This window comes from Erythrolamprus reginae, chromosome 4 (assembly GCF_031021105.1).
Source record: "Erythrolamprus reginae isolate rEryReg1 chromosome 4, rEryReg1.hap1, whole genome shotgun sequence".
NCBI lineage: Eukaryota > Metazoa > Chordata > Lepidosauria > Squamata > Dipsadidae > Erythrolamprus > Erythrolamprus reginae.
Window position 1 is genome coordinate 137404607 of NC_091953.1, and position 13337 is coordinate 137417943.

Sequence of the window (13337 nt, forward strand, 5' to 3'; positions counted from 1 at the left end):
GTTGAAACAGTTTATGTCCAGGATGCGAGGGGTCAGCATGGATTACCATGAAATGCTTCATTATAGTTTAGTGGGATAGCTGAATAAATAACTGATTAGTTCCAACCAATGACGGAACTGAAAATTTCAGCAATTATTCCACCTCCATTGCTGAACTTTCAAATGTTGAATGCCTAAAAGTAAACAATTATGCTATAAAACTTTATTTTGTTTACGGTCACACAGCTGATATAATTATCAGTCTTCGGAGAGGGGCGGCATACAAATCTAATCTAATAAATAAATAAATAAATAGTTTCAATTCCATTAGATCCAGCTGTTGTACTTGCTCAGGAACAAGATAACTTAATAGTTTTATTATTTGAATTGTACTAAGATAACTTTGCTCCTGTAATACGCATTAATTATTAAACCTGGATCACAAGCAAGGGAAAAAAATATCATTCTTTGATCTTCAGGGATCTCAATGATTTTTTGACACAAAAAAGGTAGAAAGATAAAACTGAATAAAAAGAGAGATTAAAAGACTATTCAGATGGAGTTAGCCAATGCTCTTTTTAAACATTGTATTAAATGCACGGAGGCCAAGAAAATCCTACAGTGGTTTTGAGCAAAGCCATAGAGGTATATTTCTAAGGTTATGAATGAGTAACTAACCATAACTTGGGAGTTAAAAGCTAAAATATGCATATAAGAAACTGGAAAATCCAGTTTACAACTGCTCCATTCATTACTTCAAGGATGTATAAGTTAATAATTGCTAATAATAATTGTAGTGCACAAAAACACTCAGGCTGTATGTTAAATTGCTTGAAGGACATTTTGGGGAACCAATAAAAACATGACTGCAGCATATTCCATGTTAGGAGTGTACAGAGTAATCTCTGAGTAGTCATATACACAGTCAATAGTTCTCAATACATACACAAGTCTATAAGCCTTTACTTACATAAACCATACATAAGCCATCATTTGAACCCACAGTTCTTACAACAGCAGTCACTGAGACAAAACAGATAGCAGAGAGTAGCTGAGAGAGTGAATTACGCTTTTGGCTGCCCCTTATGGCAGTCTGTAACACTAACTCTTAAAGCAATAGTGTTCTAATACATTTAAGCATACACTGTTGGTTTATTTTATATATTGCCAAACCCAATTAGTTATGTACATAGTACTAACATGTCATCATTAACATGAATTGAGTATTAGGAATTACAACAAAAAGGGATGGGGAAAAGCTTTCTTTCTTTCTTTCTTTCTTTCTTTCTTTCTCTCTCTCTCTCTTTTTCTTTCTTTCTTTGATTTCTATGCCGCACTTCTACTGAGACTCAGGGTGGCTTACAGCAAATTTATGCAAAACACATTAGAAATCTACAATATAATCTACATTAAAATAGAATAGAATAGAATTCTTTATCGGCCCAATGTGATTGGACACACACCATCATAAAACAGGGAGCGTGACCACAAGGCACTACAAAGGTGACCAGGCTGCAGAATGACTGAAGGATGGTCATGTGACTGGGCGGGGAGAGTGTCCCCCAACTGACAGAACTTTGACCATAAATAGCCCCCAGTCTCATTCAATAGGTCAATGGGAACTTTGAATGGGTGTTAAGTGCAGATCAAGGATTGTCTGTATCTCAAAAAAGAGAGTTGGAAAGTGGCAAGAAAAAGGAACAAATACCATATTTTTCGGAGTATAAGATGCACCTTTTCCTCCCTAAAAGAGGCTGATAATTTGGGTGTGTCTTATTCTCAATGCAGCTTTTTTCCGCCAGCCCTAACTAGCTGCTAATTATCTTCCCAGCTCTTTCATTGTTTCTCTCTGTGTAGAATATTTTCCAAGCTCTAAATCTTTGCAAGGTTTTTTCATTGTTCTACTTGCTCCAAATAAGTTTCTTTCCAGCCCTAACCAGAGGCTAGTGATGTTCCCAGGTCTTACCCTCTTGCAAGATCTTTCATTGTTACCCTCTGCAATGAATGTTTTCCAAGCCCTAAATCTTTGCAGGGTTTTTTTCATTGCTCTAACTTGCTCTGAATAGCTTTCTTTCCAGCCCTAACCAGATGCTAACCATATTCCCAGCTCTTACTGGCTTGCAAGCTCTTTCACTGTTACTCTCTCTGAATAAAGTTTTTTAAAAGCCCTAACCAGGGAATAAAATAATGTGCTGAAACTGACCAGACTAAAGACGCTAGCCAGATGAATGCCTGGTGTTGTGGTTAGCTCTGGCCCAGCTCCTGCCCCAAGGACTGTGGATGTGGGGGAGACATCCACGTGCTGCAGGCCTGTTTCCCCCCCCCCCCCCGTGGAATCTGCTGATGAAGGCTCTTCTGACCAAGAAGACATGAGTGACAGGGAGGAGGAGAGTGGGGCAGACAGCTCAGAAGGAGATCAATTATCTGTCTCCTCCTTGGATTCAGAACAAGAGTTAATGATACAGCCACGCATGCGGAGAGCGATGCATAGGCAGCAACAACTGAGAGATTATTGTCAAAGAAAATGAGGCCACCTGTGGTTGGGGGGGCTGTGGTCATTAGTGAGGCTGCTATAAAGAGCAGCCTGTGGGTTTGGCCATTGTGGAGGATTATCTGATCATTGTGTTTCGTGACTGCTTTACTGACTTTGACCTTTTGTGTGCTGATTTTTCCCCGCTTTGAAACTAACCCAGAGCAAAGTGTGTTTCACTTTGTGACAGAAGGACTGTGAATTGCCTCACAGCTGCAAGCTAAGTATCTCAGAACTGATAAGGGACCTGTACAAATTACCAGTTTGTTTGGAGACCAGTGCTCTTTGCTATACCAAAAGAGGACTTGGTTTAAGTGAATTTTCATTATAAAGAACATTGTTTTGAATTTTCAAATGTGTGTGTGTGTCTGAAATTTGTACCTGTGAATTTTTGGGAGAAATCTACCAGAGAGCCCGACAGAACACCTGGGAAGCGAATTCTTTTCCCTATTTTGCTCCCCCAAAACTAAGGTGCGTCTTATACTCTGGAAAATACGGTAATCCAGAAAGCATGAATATTCTTTCCTTCCCCCACCCACTACCGTACCTTCCTCTGCACCTGCTGACTTAATGCTGCCGCATCTTTTACAAAAGGCTCCATTTGCCGGTGAGACATTTCTGAATAATTCAGAAAGAGCACAGATCTCTCTCGCCTACTGTGGCCGCCCTCAGTAACATAAGGCGAACCACCTCTGATAGGGAACTGCCATCTGGCTGATAAGGCACAAGAGTATGAATTTGTATCAAAAGCCAAATAAAAACATTTGCAGAGCTTGGCACTCCAGGACTTTCACATCCGTTTGTCTATTTAAAGCAAGGTCACATCCACTGCTGACACATGTCCTCAGTCGCAGAGGCTTCTGTCCCGCGAATTTGAGCCACCATTTAATTATTCATACCCCAAAGAACCGGCTTGCTCGTATAATCCTTGGGGTATATAGTAAAGAATATGCTGTTGACATTTGTAAAAATTCTTACATTTGGGAAGCCTGGCTGTCTCCCTCAATTCATTGCTTTTCCCCCCAGCGTAAACAATTTTATATGTTACATAGAAACATAGAAGATTGACAGCAAAAAAAGACCTCCTGGTCCATCTAGTCTGCCCTTCTACTCTCCAGAGAGGGGCGGCATACAAATCCAATAAATAAATAAAATAAATAAATTTCCTGTATTTTATCTTAGGATGGATCTATGTTTATCCCAGGCATGTTTCAATTCAATTCCTGGAAGTTTATTCCAAGCATCTACTACTCTTTCAGTAAAATAATATTTTCTCACCTTGCTTCTGATTTCCCCCCCAACTAACCTCAGATTGGGCCCCCTTGTTCTTGTGTTCACTTTCCTATTAAAAACACTTCCCTTCTGAACCTTATTTAACCCTTTAACATATTTCAATGTTTCAATCATGTCCCCCCCTTTTCCTTCTGTCCTCCAGACTCTACAGATTGAGTTCATGAAGTCTTTCCTGATACGTTTGATGCTTAAGACCTTCCACCATTCTTGTAGCCCGTCTTTGGACCCGTTCAATTTGATCCATCTCTTTGTGTAGGTGAGGTCTCCAGAACTGGACACAGTATTATTCCGAATGTGGTCTCACCAGCGCTCTATATAAGGGGATCACAATCTCCCTCTTCCTGCTTGTTATACCTCTAGCTATGCAGCCAAGCATCCTACTCGCTTTTCCTACCACCCGACCGCACTGTTCACCCATTTTGAGACTGTCAGAAATCACGACCCCTAAATCCTTCTCGTCTGAAGTTTTTGCTAACACAGAACTGCCAATACAATATGTTTTTTAAAGCTGCTTGTGGTGAATTCAGTTTCAGGATTCAGCTACTGTTCATTTGGTCACTAAAATGAAAAACAGAAATCTGGAAATGTATCTGAAAATTCTAAGTTTGTAAAAGAGATAAGCAGTGTTCTGGATTCTGTAACTGAAAGGGAACTAAAATCTTTCACATCCATCCTCATTGTATCAAATAAGGAATTTGTTTCAAAATTTGTGTGGAAATCTATGTTACAGAAGTTTGCAGTTTGTCTGAAACAGAGTTACACAGTTTGATACTTGATAACTGTTTGCAAAGACTGGATACACATATTTTTTGTATCATTGACCTGAAGTAACCAAAACTTTCAGGTTATTATTTTTTCCCTTCTTTTTATTCAATTCAAATTAGTTACCTTAATCTACTTGGAAAAGAATCTAATCAACAAACACAAACCACTACAAAACATTATTGTCACGGGATGCATTTTTAATTAAGTCCAATTATTCTCCAAGCATATTTAAGGTGAATTTAGTCATGTGCCAATACTCCTAAATATAATTCAGTTTCTTTTTCCCTTCCCCCTCCAAAGTGGAATTGCCAACTAACACTACAGAAGTAGAAAATCACAAGTAATTAAAAAAATCAAGCCGTATGATGCATGACTATTTTTTTATAATAAGGGTTTTAAACTGTCCTTTTTTAACCGTTAGATTTGTACTATATATAGTTGTTGTAAGCCGCTCTGAGTCTCCGGAGAGGGGTGACATACAAATCTAAATAATAATAATAATAATAATAATAATAATAATAATAATAATAATAATAATAATAATTCATTAGATTTGTATGCCGCCCCTCTCCGAAGAGTTAAAGCAGGAGAATAGTAAAGTTGGAAAAGACCTCAATAGATGCCCATTTGACCTTTTGCAACGTGAAGAACAACCTTGACCCACCCAGCTTCTAAAAGCTTCCAGAGATAAGAGAATCTCAGAATGTCAGGGGGAAAAAATCCAGTTAAAATCGCCAGAGAGCTACGGTAGATTATCTTGCACAAAATGTGCTCCAATTTACAGTTGCTTAAACGGCCCAGTAATTCTAATTTTTTGGGGGAAACCAAATTGGTCAGCAAAACACCTAGAAAAGCAATCAATGTTGTTTGGCGGGACACAGGAGAAGAGCCTTCTCTGTGGCTTCCCCGACCCTCTGGAACCAGCTCCCCCCGGAGATTAGAACTGCCCCCACCCTCCTTGCCTTTCGTAAAGTTCTTAAGACCCATCTCTGCTGTCAGGCATGGGGGAACTGACACATCTCCCCCGGGCCTATACAGTTTATATATGGAATGTTTGTGTGTTTGTTTGCTTTTAATAATGGGGTTTTTAGTGTTTTGAAATTATTAGATTTGTTCTTACATTGTTCTTGTTATTGTTGTGAGCCGCCCCGAGTCAACGGAGAGGGGCAGCATACAAATCTAATAAATAAATAAATAATAAATAAATAAATCCACCTGATAATACCACCGAGGGCTCTTAGTCCACAATCTTTTTAGCATTATCACAGAGAATCAAGTTACGAGCAGCTTGAAAAAAGGTCAAAACATTCGTCCAAATAGCAATAGCATTTGGACTTATATGCCGCTTCATGCTACTTTTACAGCCATCTCCAAGCGGTTTAAGGAATCAGCCTCTTGCCCCCAACATTCTGGATCCTCATTTGACCCACCTCGGAAGGATGGAAGGTTGAGTCAACCTTGAGCCAGTGGTGAGATTTGAACTGCTGAACTACAGCTGGCAGTTAGTTGAAGTAGCTTGCAGTGCTGTGCTCTAACCACTGCACAACCCCGGCTCTTCCCTCCTTCCTTCCTTCCTTCCTTCCTTCCTGCCCTCCCTCCCTCCCCTTCTCTGTCTCTTCTTTCTTTCTTTCCTTCTTTTCTTTTTCTTTCTCTTACCAGCAATAGCATTTAGACTTATATACTGCATCACAGTGCTTTTACAACCCTCTCTAAGCAGTTTACAGACTCAGCCTCTGGCCCCAACAATCAGAGTCCTCATTTGACCCACCTGGGAAGGATGGAAGGCTGAGTCCAGCTTCAGCCGATGGTGAGATTTGAACTGCTGAACTACAGCTAACAGCTGAAGTAGCCTGCAGGGCTGCACTCTAACCATTGTGCCACAATTAATCTTATGAAGCTGTTTTAAAATCTGGGGTTAAGCTGTCTCAAAGGTGATGAAGATAGTAGACCTAGACCAAGAAACATACAGGTTCTGAAGGTTTCTACAGGTAATCCTTGACTTATAACCATTTATTTAGTGACGGTTCAAAATGACGATGCCACTGCAAATCCTGAGCCATGAATATTCTCCTATATTAGTAACACAGAAAATAGTCACTTACGATCGAGCTTCACACTTACGACCGTTAGAGCAGTGTTTCCCAACCTTGGCAACTTGAAGATATTTGGACTTCAACTCCCAGAATTCCCCAGCCAGCATTGAAGTCCAAATATCTTCAAGTTGCCAAGGTTGGGAAACACTGCGTTAGAGGCCATGAGATCCAAATTCAAATACCGTATTTTCTGGAGTATAAGGTGCACTCTAGTTTTGGGGGAAGGAAATAGAGAAAGAATCCGTTTACCAGGTATTCGTCTGGCTAGCATCCTTAGTCTGGTCAGCTTCAGCACATTATTTTATCCCCTGGTTAGGGCTTTGAAAAAACCTTATTCAGAGAGAGTAACAATGAAAGAGCTTGCAAGCCAGTAAGAGCTTGATAGCACCTGGAAAGAAACATTTGGAGCAAGTAAAGCAAAACCTGTAAAGACTTAGGGCTTGGAAAACATTCTTTGCAAAGGGTGACAATGAAACAGTTCGCAAGTCGGTAACAGCTGGGAACATGGTTAGGGCTGGAAAGACAGAGTTTGGAAAACATTCTTGACAGAGAGTAACAATGAGAGAGCTTGTAAGTGGGGAAGAGCTGGGAACACTGTTAGCTGGTTAGGGCTGGAAAGAAACATTTGAAGCAAGTTAGAGCAATGAAAAAACCCTGCAAAAAACCTAGGGCTTGGAAAACATTCTTCGCAAAGAGTAACATAAATAAATATCAATAGAAACAGAATTATAAAGTATTGAGCTAATTCATTTTCTGTTTTTTTTTATATATATCTGAAAGTTTGTCTGCATGTTTGGTTTTGTTTGTTCATTATTAAAATAAAAATAATAAATAAATAAATAAATAAATAAATAAATAAATAAATGCAAATAGCATTTCAGCCACTGTAGTGAAGTCTCGTCTTTTTGATCTACTACCCTTAATCCAAAGCCTTGGATATCACCCACGCAAATTTGCAAACATAGCTTTATCTCATGAAGTACCTTCAAACTTAAGAACCCCAAATTCTGCCTGTGCATCTATCTCAAAAGTACAGATCAAAATCAACCCTGCCCCAAAGCTGGTGGCTTCCCAGAGCCCGTGAGATGGCTCTCCTTAGCCTGAGACGCATAGACAATGCAGGAAACACACCCATGGCCACGTTTCTCGAGCACTTTTTCTGCTTCAAATAGGAAGAGCTGTGCATCTTCCTTTCACATCAAGCTAAGCCCAGAGATTCAATATCATAGCACCATTTAAGATGCTGGATTGGGGAGACTGGGGTTTCTGGGAGCAAACTGGGGTCTCACATTTCTATCAGAGTTTCTTTTTTGGGGTGCAGCCTTAAATTGTCACATACCAACTTACTACATGCCCTTCCGTAGACTCCCACTGGGTATTAGAGAGAGAGATCCTCTCTTGGCCCAGTTAATTACAATTAGGGTGGTTGTTTTAAGAATAAAAGCAAGATTTTTCAGTTAAAAACTCCATTGCGCTCGGAGGAAAAAAGTGGGCGTGTGATACAAATCATAATACGGTAAAGAGGCTTCAGGTCTCCTGGGACGTTGGCTTCTGAGCAGGAGGAAGAGAGTAAGCAAAAACTCAGACACAAATCAACTTTCTAATGTTACAGAATAAGAAGGATCCACCAATGAATGGACCCACCCATTTTGAATGGGTCTGCCACAAGGAAAATGCTGAAATTATCATTAGCTAGGTAGTGAGTGTGTGTTTAAAGTTAGAGATGATAGACGGATGGATGGATGAATGGATGGGAGGGAGGGAAGGAGGGAGGGAGGGAGAGAGGAGTTAGATCTCTCTCTCTCAATATATATATATTGAGAGAGAGAGAGAAAGACAGACAGACAGATAGAAGGAGGAGGAGGAGAATTAAGGATAGAGAGATGTGTGTGTGTGAGAGAGAGAGAAAAGCGAGGCAGGTAGGTAGAGAGGAGAGAGAGAGGAGAAAGGAAGGAGATATTTGTGTGTGAAAGAGGTGATAGATGAGAAAGTAGACTAGACAGATAACGATAATAGATAGGCAAGCAGAAAGATGAGAAGGGAGGAGAGAATGAGAGAGAGAGATGGAGAGAGAGAGAGAGAGAGGAGGAGGAAGAAGGAGGAGGAGGAAGGAGAAGAATTAATGATGGAGAGAGATGTGTGTGAGAGAGAGGGAGAGTAGGCAGGCAGGTAGATAGAGAAAAGAGAGAGATGAGAAGGGTAGGATATGTGTGTGTGAAAGAGATGATAGATGAGAGGAAGTAGGCTAGATAGATAAAGATAATAGATAGGCAAGTAGAGAGAAGGATGAGGGGGAGGAGAGAGAGAATGAAAGAGAGATGGAGAGAAGAAGAAGAAGAAGAAGAAGAAGAAGAAGAAGAAGAAGAAGAAGAAGAAGAAGAATAATGACGGAGAAAGGTGTGTGTGAGAGAGAATGAGTAGGTAGGCAGGTAGGTAGGTAGAGGGAAGAGAGAGAGAGATGAAAAAGGAAGGAGATAGGTCTGTGCGAAAGAGATGATAGATGATAGAGAAAGTCGGCTAGATAGATAAAGACAGCAGATAGGCAAGTAGAAAGAAAGATGAGGAGGGAGAGGATGAAAGAGATGGGGAAACCCCCCTCCCCAGCATCCCCCACCAATCACCACGCGCTTACTAACACCACTGGAAATTGTCTGCATAAAATCAATCCAAAGGTCGCAAAGAACAAGCCCAGCCATTAATTCTCCTGGACTTCTTGCTGACCTGCGTGTTCGATCTCCAAGGACAGAAGTAACCTCCAGGTCCCCCCCATTTATGCCTTGGTTTCTTTGGGGTGTGACCTTAAAATCAGCAACACACAACAATTTCAACTTCAGGCCCCCAAAGCTCCTCTCCCGTCCTTGGGTGTGGAGGGGATTCTGATCCTGAAGGCTTCCCTCCTCCCTCATCTAAATTTCTGCTCTGTAAAAGAATCTCAAGATCCTGGAAATACATGTTGGCTTACGGATACAGGGTTAGTTTATGGATGTAAGGTCGGTCTAACAGTGAGGCTGAATCCAGTTGGAAGCAGAGGGAGGAAATTCCGAATTAAAGAGGGTTGAAGTCTCAGTGCTCCCCCAATTCAATCCCATTCTGCCTTCCACCTCAAATTGGGGGGGAGAATCTCTATAGGAGTGAATACTACTGATGGTTTGTTACCTGGGTCCTAAAAGTGGCATTTACCTGGATCATAAATGTGGCATTTACCTGAATAATAAATGTGGCATTTACCTGGATAATAAATATGGCATTTACCCGGGTCCCAAATATAGCATTAAATTGGACCAACCTGTTCCCAACCATGCACTCCTTAAGCCCCCTGAGCACAAAGAAAAGACCCTCCCAGCCCTCAATTTAAGCGTCTGCAGCTCTTTCCCATAGTCAACCCATTGACACACACACAAACACCCCAGGACCCCCCAACCATGATTTGAAGCCCCCCAAAAGAACCACCCTGCATTTTGGCAGAGGTTCCCTCCGATTCCTCCTTCTTGTGAGTGGGCAAGACGTTCATTAGACAGCTGACCAGGCCTGAGCCAGTCCCTTAAGAGCCCAGCTTACCTTACCTGCCCAATCCAAAGGATCTTACCTGTCTTCCTCGCCATCCAACACGGCCAAGGGAAGTCCCTTCAGGGGGAAGAGAGATGCCACCATGCTTCCATCTGCCAGGGCCGAGGATGTGTTTTCGCCGCCGCCAGAAGGCTGGGTTAAGCCAACCAGGATGGACTCCGCCATAGGGCGCTTGGCCTCTTCAATCCGGCTGGCGATCGACTGAGCCAGGGACTGAGAGGAAGAGGAGGAGAACAATTGGGAAGAGTTGGGGGCTGCCAACGAGACGCCCGTGGAAAGCAAGAGAGGCGGCTGAGAGACGGTTTGCGCCAGGCTCCCGTTCTGCACACTCGACGGCTGGCCGAGGGTCTTGGAAGGAGCCAGGTTGACGGGCGCAGGGGGCATACTGGAAGCCGAGTGGCCCGGCCCTGGAGCGGCACCAACAGACGGGACTGGGCTAACAGGAGGCAACTGGGCCATTCCTTGAACCAGAGGCTCGCCGGCTTGCATGGGCATTAGGTTGCCCGCTTGCGGGATGCCCAAAGTCTGCGGAGCACTTTGGGGGTGGACGACCCCTGTAGGAATTGGCGGGGCAGTTTGGGAGGGCGCAGGAACAGCAGCGCCGGGGGCCAACACAGAAGGAGCCATCTGGTTGGTAACCGAAGGCCGCTGGGCCACGGGAGCAACGCTTCCTGGCTGTCCGACGTTCATCAGGGCCGCTGGAGCACCCACGGGTGGCATGGTGGGCTGGGCCTGAGGAGGTACCATTGGGATGTGCGTCTGGACAGGGAGCTGCATCTTGGGAGGCTGAGCGCTGGGCACAGCCGAGCCACCTCCAATGATCCCCGCCGTCCCAGGCTGCAGCGAAGGAGGCGGGAGCATCTGTGGCGGCTGGATGTACTCGGGCAACGACGTTTGGGCGACGGGCTTGACGTGCTGCCCCTGGGCCATCTGCATAGGCATGGGGGGCAGGGTGGTGGGGTGTGGAGCCTGGCCCTGCCCAAAAGGTAACGGCTGGGGCTGCGGAGCGACTGGGCCGGCCGGGACCAGCGGTGGAGTGAACGGCAGCGTCGGCTGATGGCCGCCAACGACAGTCAACGGAGGAACAGCTGAGGCGGGAGGGGGCGCCCCTGGCTTCTGCAGAGGGTAGCCGACTTCTTGAGGGTGTGGCTGGACTTGGCAGAGCTGGGATTGAGATATACTCTGATGGAGCCCCGTTGCCGACACCACGGGCACTCCGGCGCTGCTGAACTCCATCTGCTGAGGCACCCCTTGGAAGCCTTGCGGCTGTGTCCCAACATGCGCCCCCATCTCCCCACTGCCCACGCTCTCGGTGTAGTGGCTCAGGGTGCTGCTGACCGAGCTCCCGCTGGTGCTTTCTCTTTCGGAGGCCACGTCCAGGAGAGCGTCCACGGTTCTAGCCACGGGGGTGCTGCTTTCAGTCGCTGCTGCCCCAGGGTTCTCCTTGTCGTAGAACTCAGTACAAGTCCACCGGCCTTTCTTAAAGGGCTCCGAACTCGAATCCAACTTGACCACGCGGAAACGGGAGGTAGTGGCACTGCCGGATGGGTGCGGGTGACTCGTCGACGTGGCCCCTGCGGCAGCTGGTTGACTAGCACTCCCAAAGGAGGCATTCAAGGAGGCCCCGGCACCGTTGCCCATCCCAATGGGAAGTGCCACATTCCCTCCAGGCAAGGCCACACCGTTGCCGGCGGTGGCAAGGTTTGGGAGGGTCTTGCCTATCTGACAGGCCCTGCCACTTGCCGTTCCGGTAGCCAGGGCTCCCCCTGTGTGGAAGTGAGCCACGGTGGCACCCGCCAGAGCCACCACGGACGAGGCTCCCGCAAGAGGACCGGGCCTGGCGCCCTCCAAACTCCTTCGGAAAGACGGGCTGGAGGGCGATGGCTGGGGGACGTAGTGTGCGAGGTGGGCGCTGCCATTGGCCAGGCCCCGTCCCTGCTGCTGCTGCTGCTGGTGTTGGTGGGGGGCCGGGCGGGGCTGGTTGGGTGAGACGGCGCCGGGGCTGTCGGCCTCGTGGAAGTTGTTGAGGGTCTCCTCGGAGGAGCTGCGCTCGGGCTGGCCCTCGCCCAAGTCGGCGGCCCGCGAGAGGGAGACGTCCAGGATCTCAGAGGAGGAGAAGTCCTCGGTGTGCGACTCGTCCAGGTCGTCGTAACTCTCGGTGTCCTCGGCGATGCTGTTGTTGTTGGAGCTGAGGCTGGCCGAGAGCTGGGCCGCCGGGGTCACGCTGGTGATCTGGAAGCCGCTCTTCTTCTTCAGCTGGGCGCCCGCCGGACCCACCCCACCTCCCCCGAGCGGCAGGGTCTGCGGAGGGGCGGCCCCCGAGGCCGGGCAGGAGGAAAGCGGCCCCGCGGAGGCTGCTGCGGGGGAAGGCGTCGGAGGAGGCGGCGTCGGCTGGACCAGAAGGCCGGTCGGGTAGTCCTCCAAGCCGGCGCCGCTGCCGCCGCCCCTCCGAGGCAGCATCGCGGGCTGCGCCATCTTCTTCCTCTCGCGCGCTGCCTCCGCCGCTGAGTCAGGCTGCTGCATTGAGGCCGGCGGGGAGGAAGGCGGGCAGGCGGGCGGGCAGGCCCCACGCCGCTGCTGCCGCTGCCGACGACGACGCCTCCCTCAGGCGCCGCCCCGACCGGGCTGCCGGAGGAGGAGGAGGAGGACCAGGCGGCGGAGGAGGAGGAGGTGGCCGCCGCCCCCCGGAGCCTTCTGCCCTCCCGGCCGCCCGCTTTTTCCCCTCAGGAGGGGGAGGCGGAGGGGGAGGAGGGAGCCCCCCTCCACAGACGCCGCCTCAGACGCCCGAGCGCCTTCCCCGCTTCGCCTCAGCCGGACCGCCGCCCCGTCGGAGCCGCCTTGGCGAGGCCCGCGCTCGCTCTGAGAGGAGGGAGGGAGGGAGCGCCGGCAGGGGGGGGGGAGGAGGGAGGCCGGCTTAAAGGCGGCGGGAAGGCGGCCCCCGACGACGGCGCAGGCGCCGCCCCGCCGCAGACAGCAGAGGGCCCAGCGGGACCAGAGGGAGGGGGTTGCGCGTGGCCGAAGGGGCTTGGCGGAAAGTGCCGACGCTAGTCGGAGGGAGGGGGGGAGGTTTCCGAACGCAGTTAAGCCGCAGACATCAAAGGCCCGGCGGA

The 13337-nt window shown here is 47.3% G+C and overlaps 1 protein-coding gene across 1 annotated transcript in view; it reads right to left on the bottom strand.

Moving 5' to 3' along the window:
- TSC22D1 (TSC22 domain family member 1) overlaps window positions 1–13088 on the bottom strand; it is a 60646-nt gene extending 47558 nt beyond the window's left edge. The window contains exon 1 of the mRNA XM_070751408.1: window positions 10247–13088. Within this exon, the coding sequence (XP_070607509.1) occupies window positions 10247–12750 (2504 nt within the window). The 5' untranslated portion in view covers window positions 12751–13088. The remainder of the gene's footprint in view (window positions 1–10246) is intronic.
- Window positions 13089–13337: the final 249 nt, after the last annotated feature.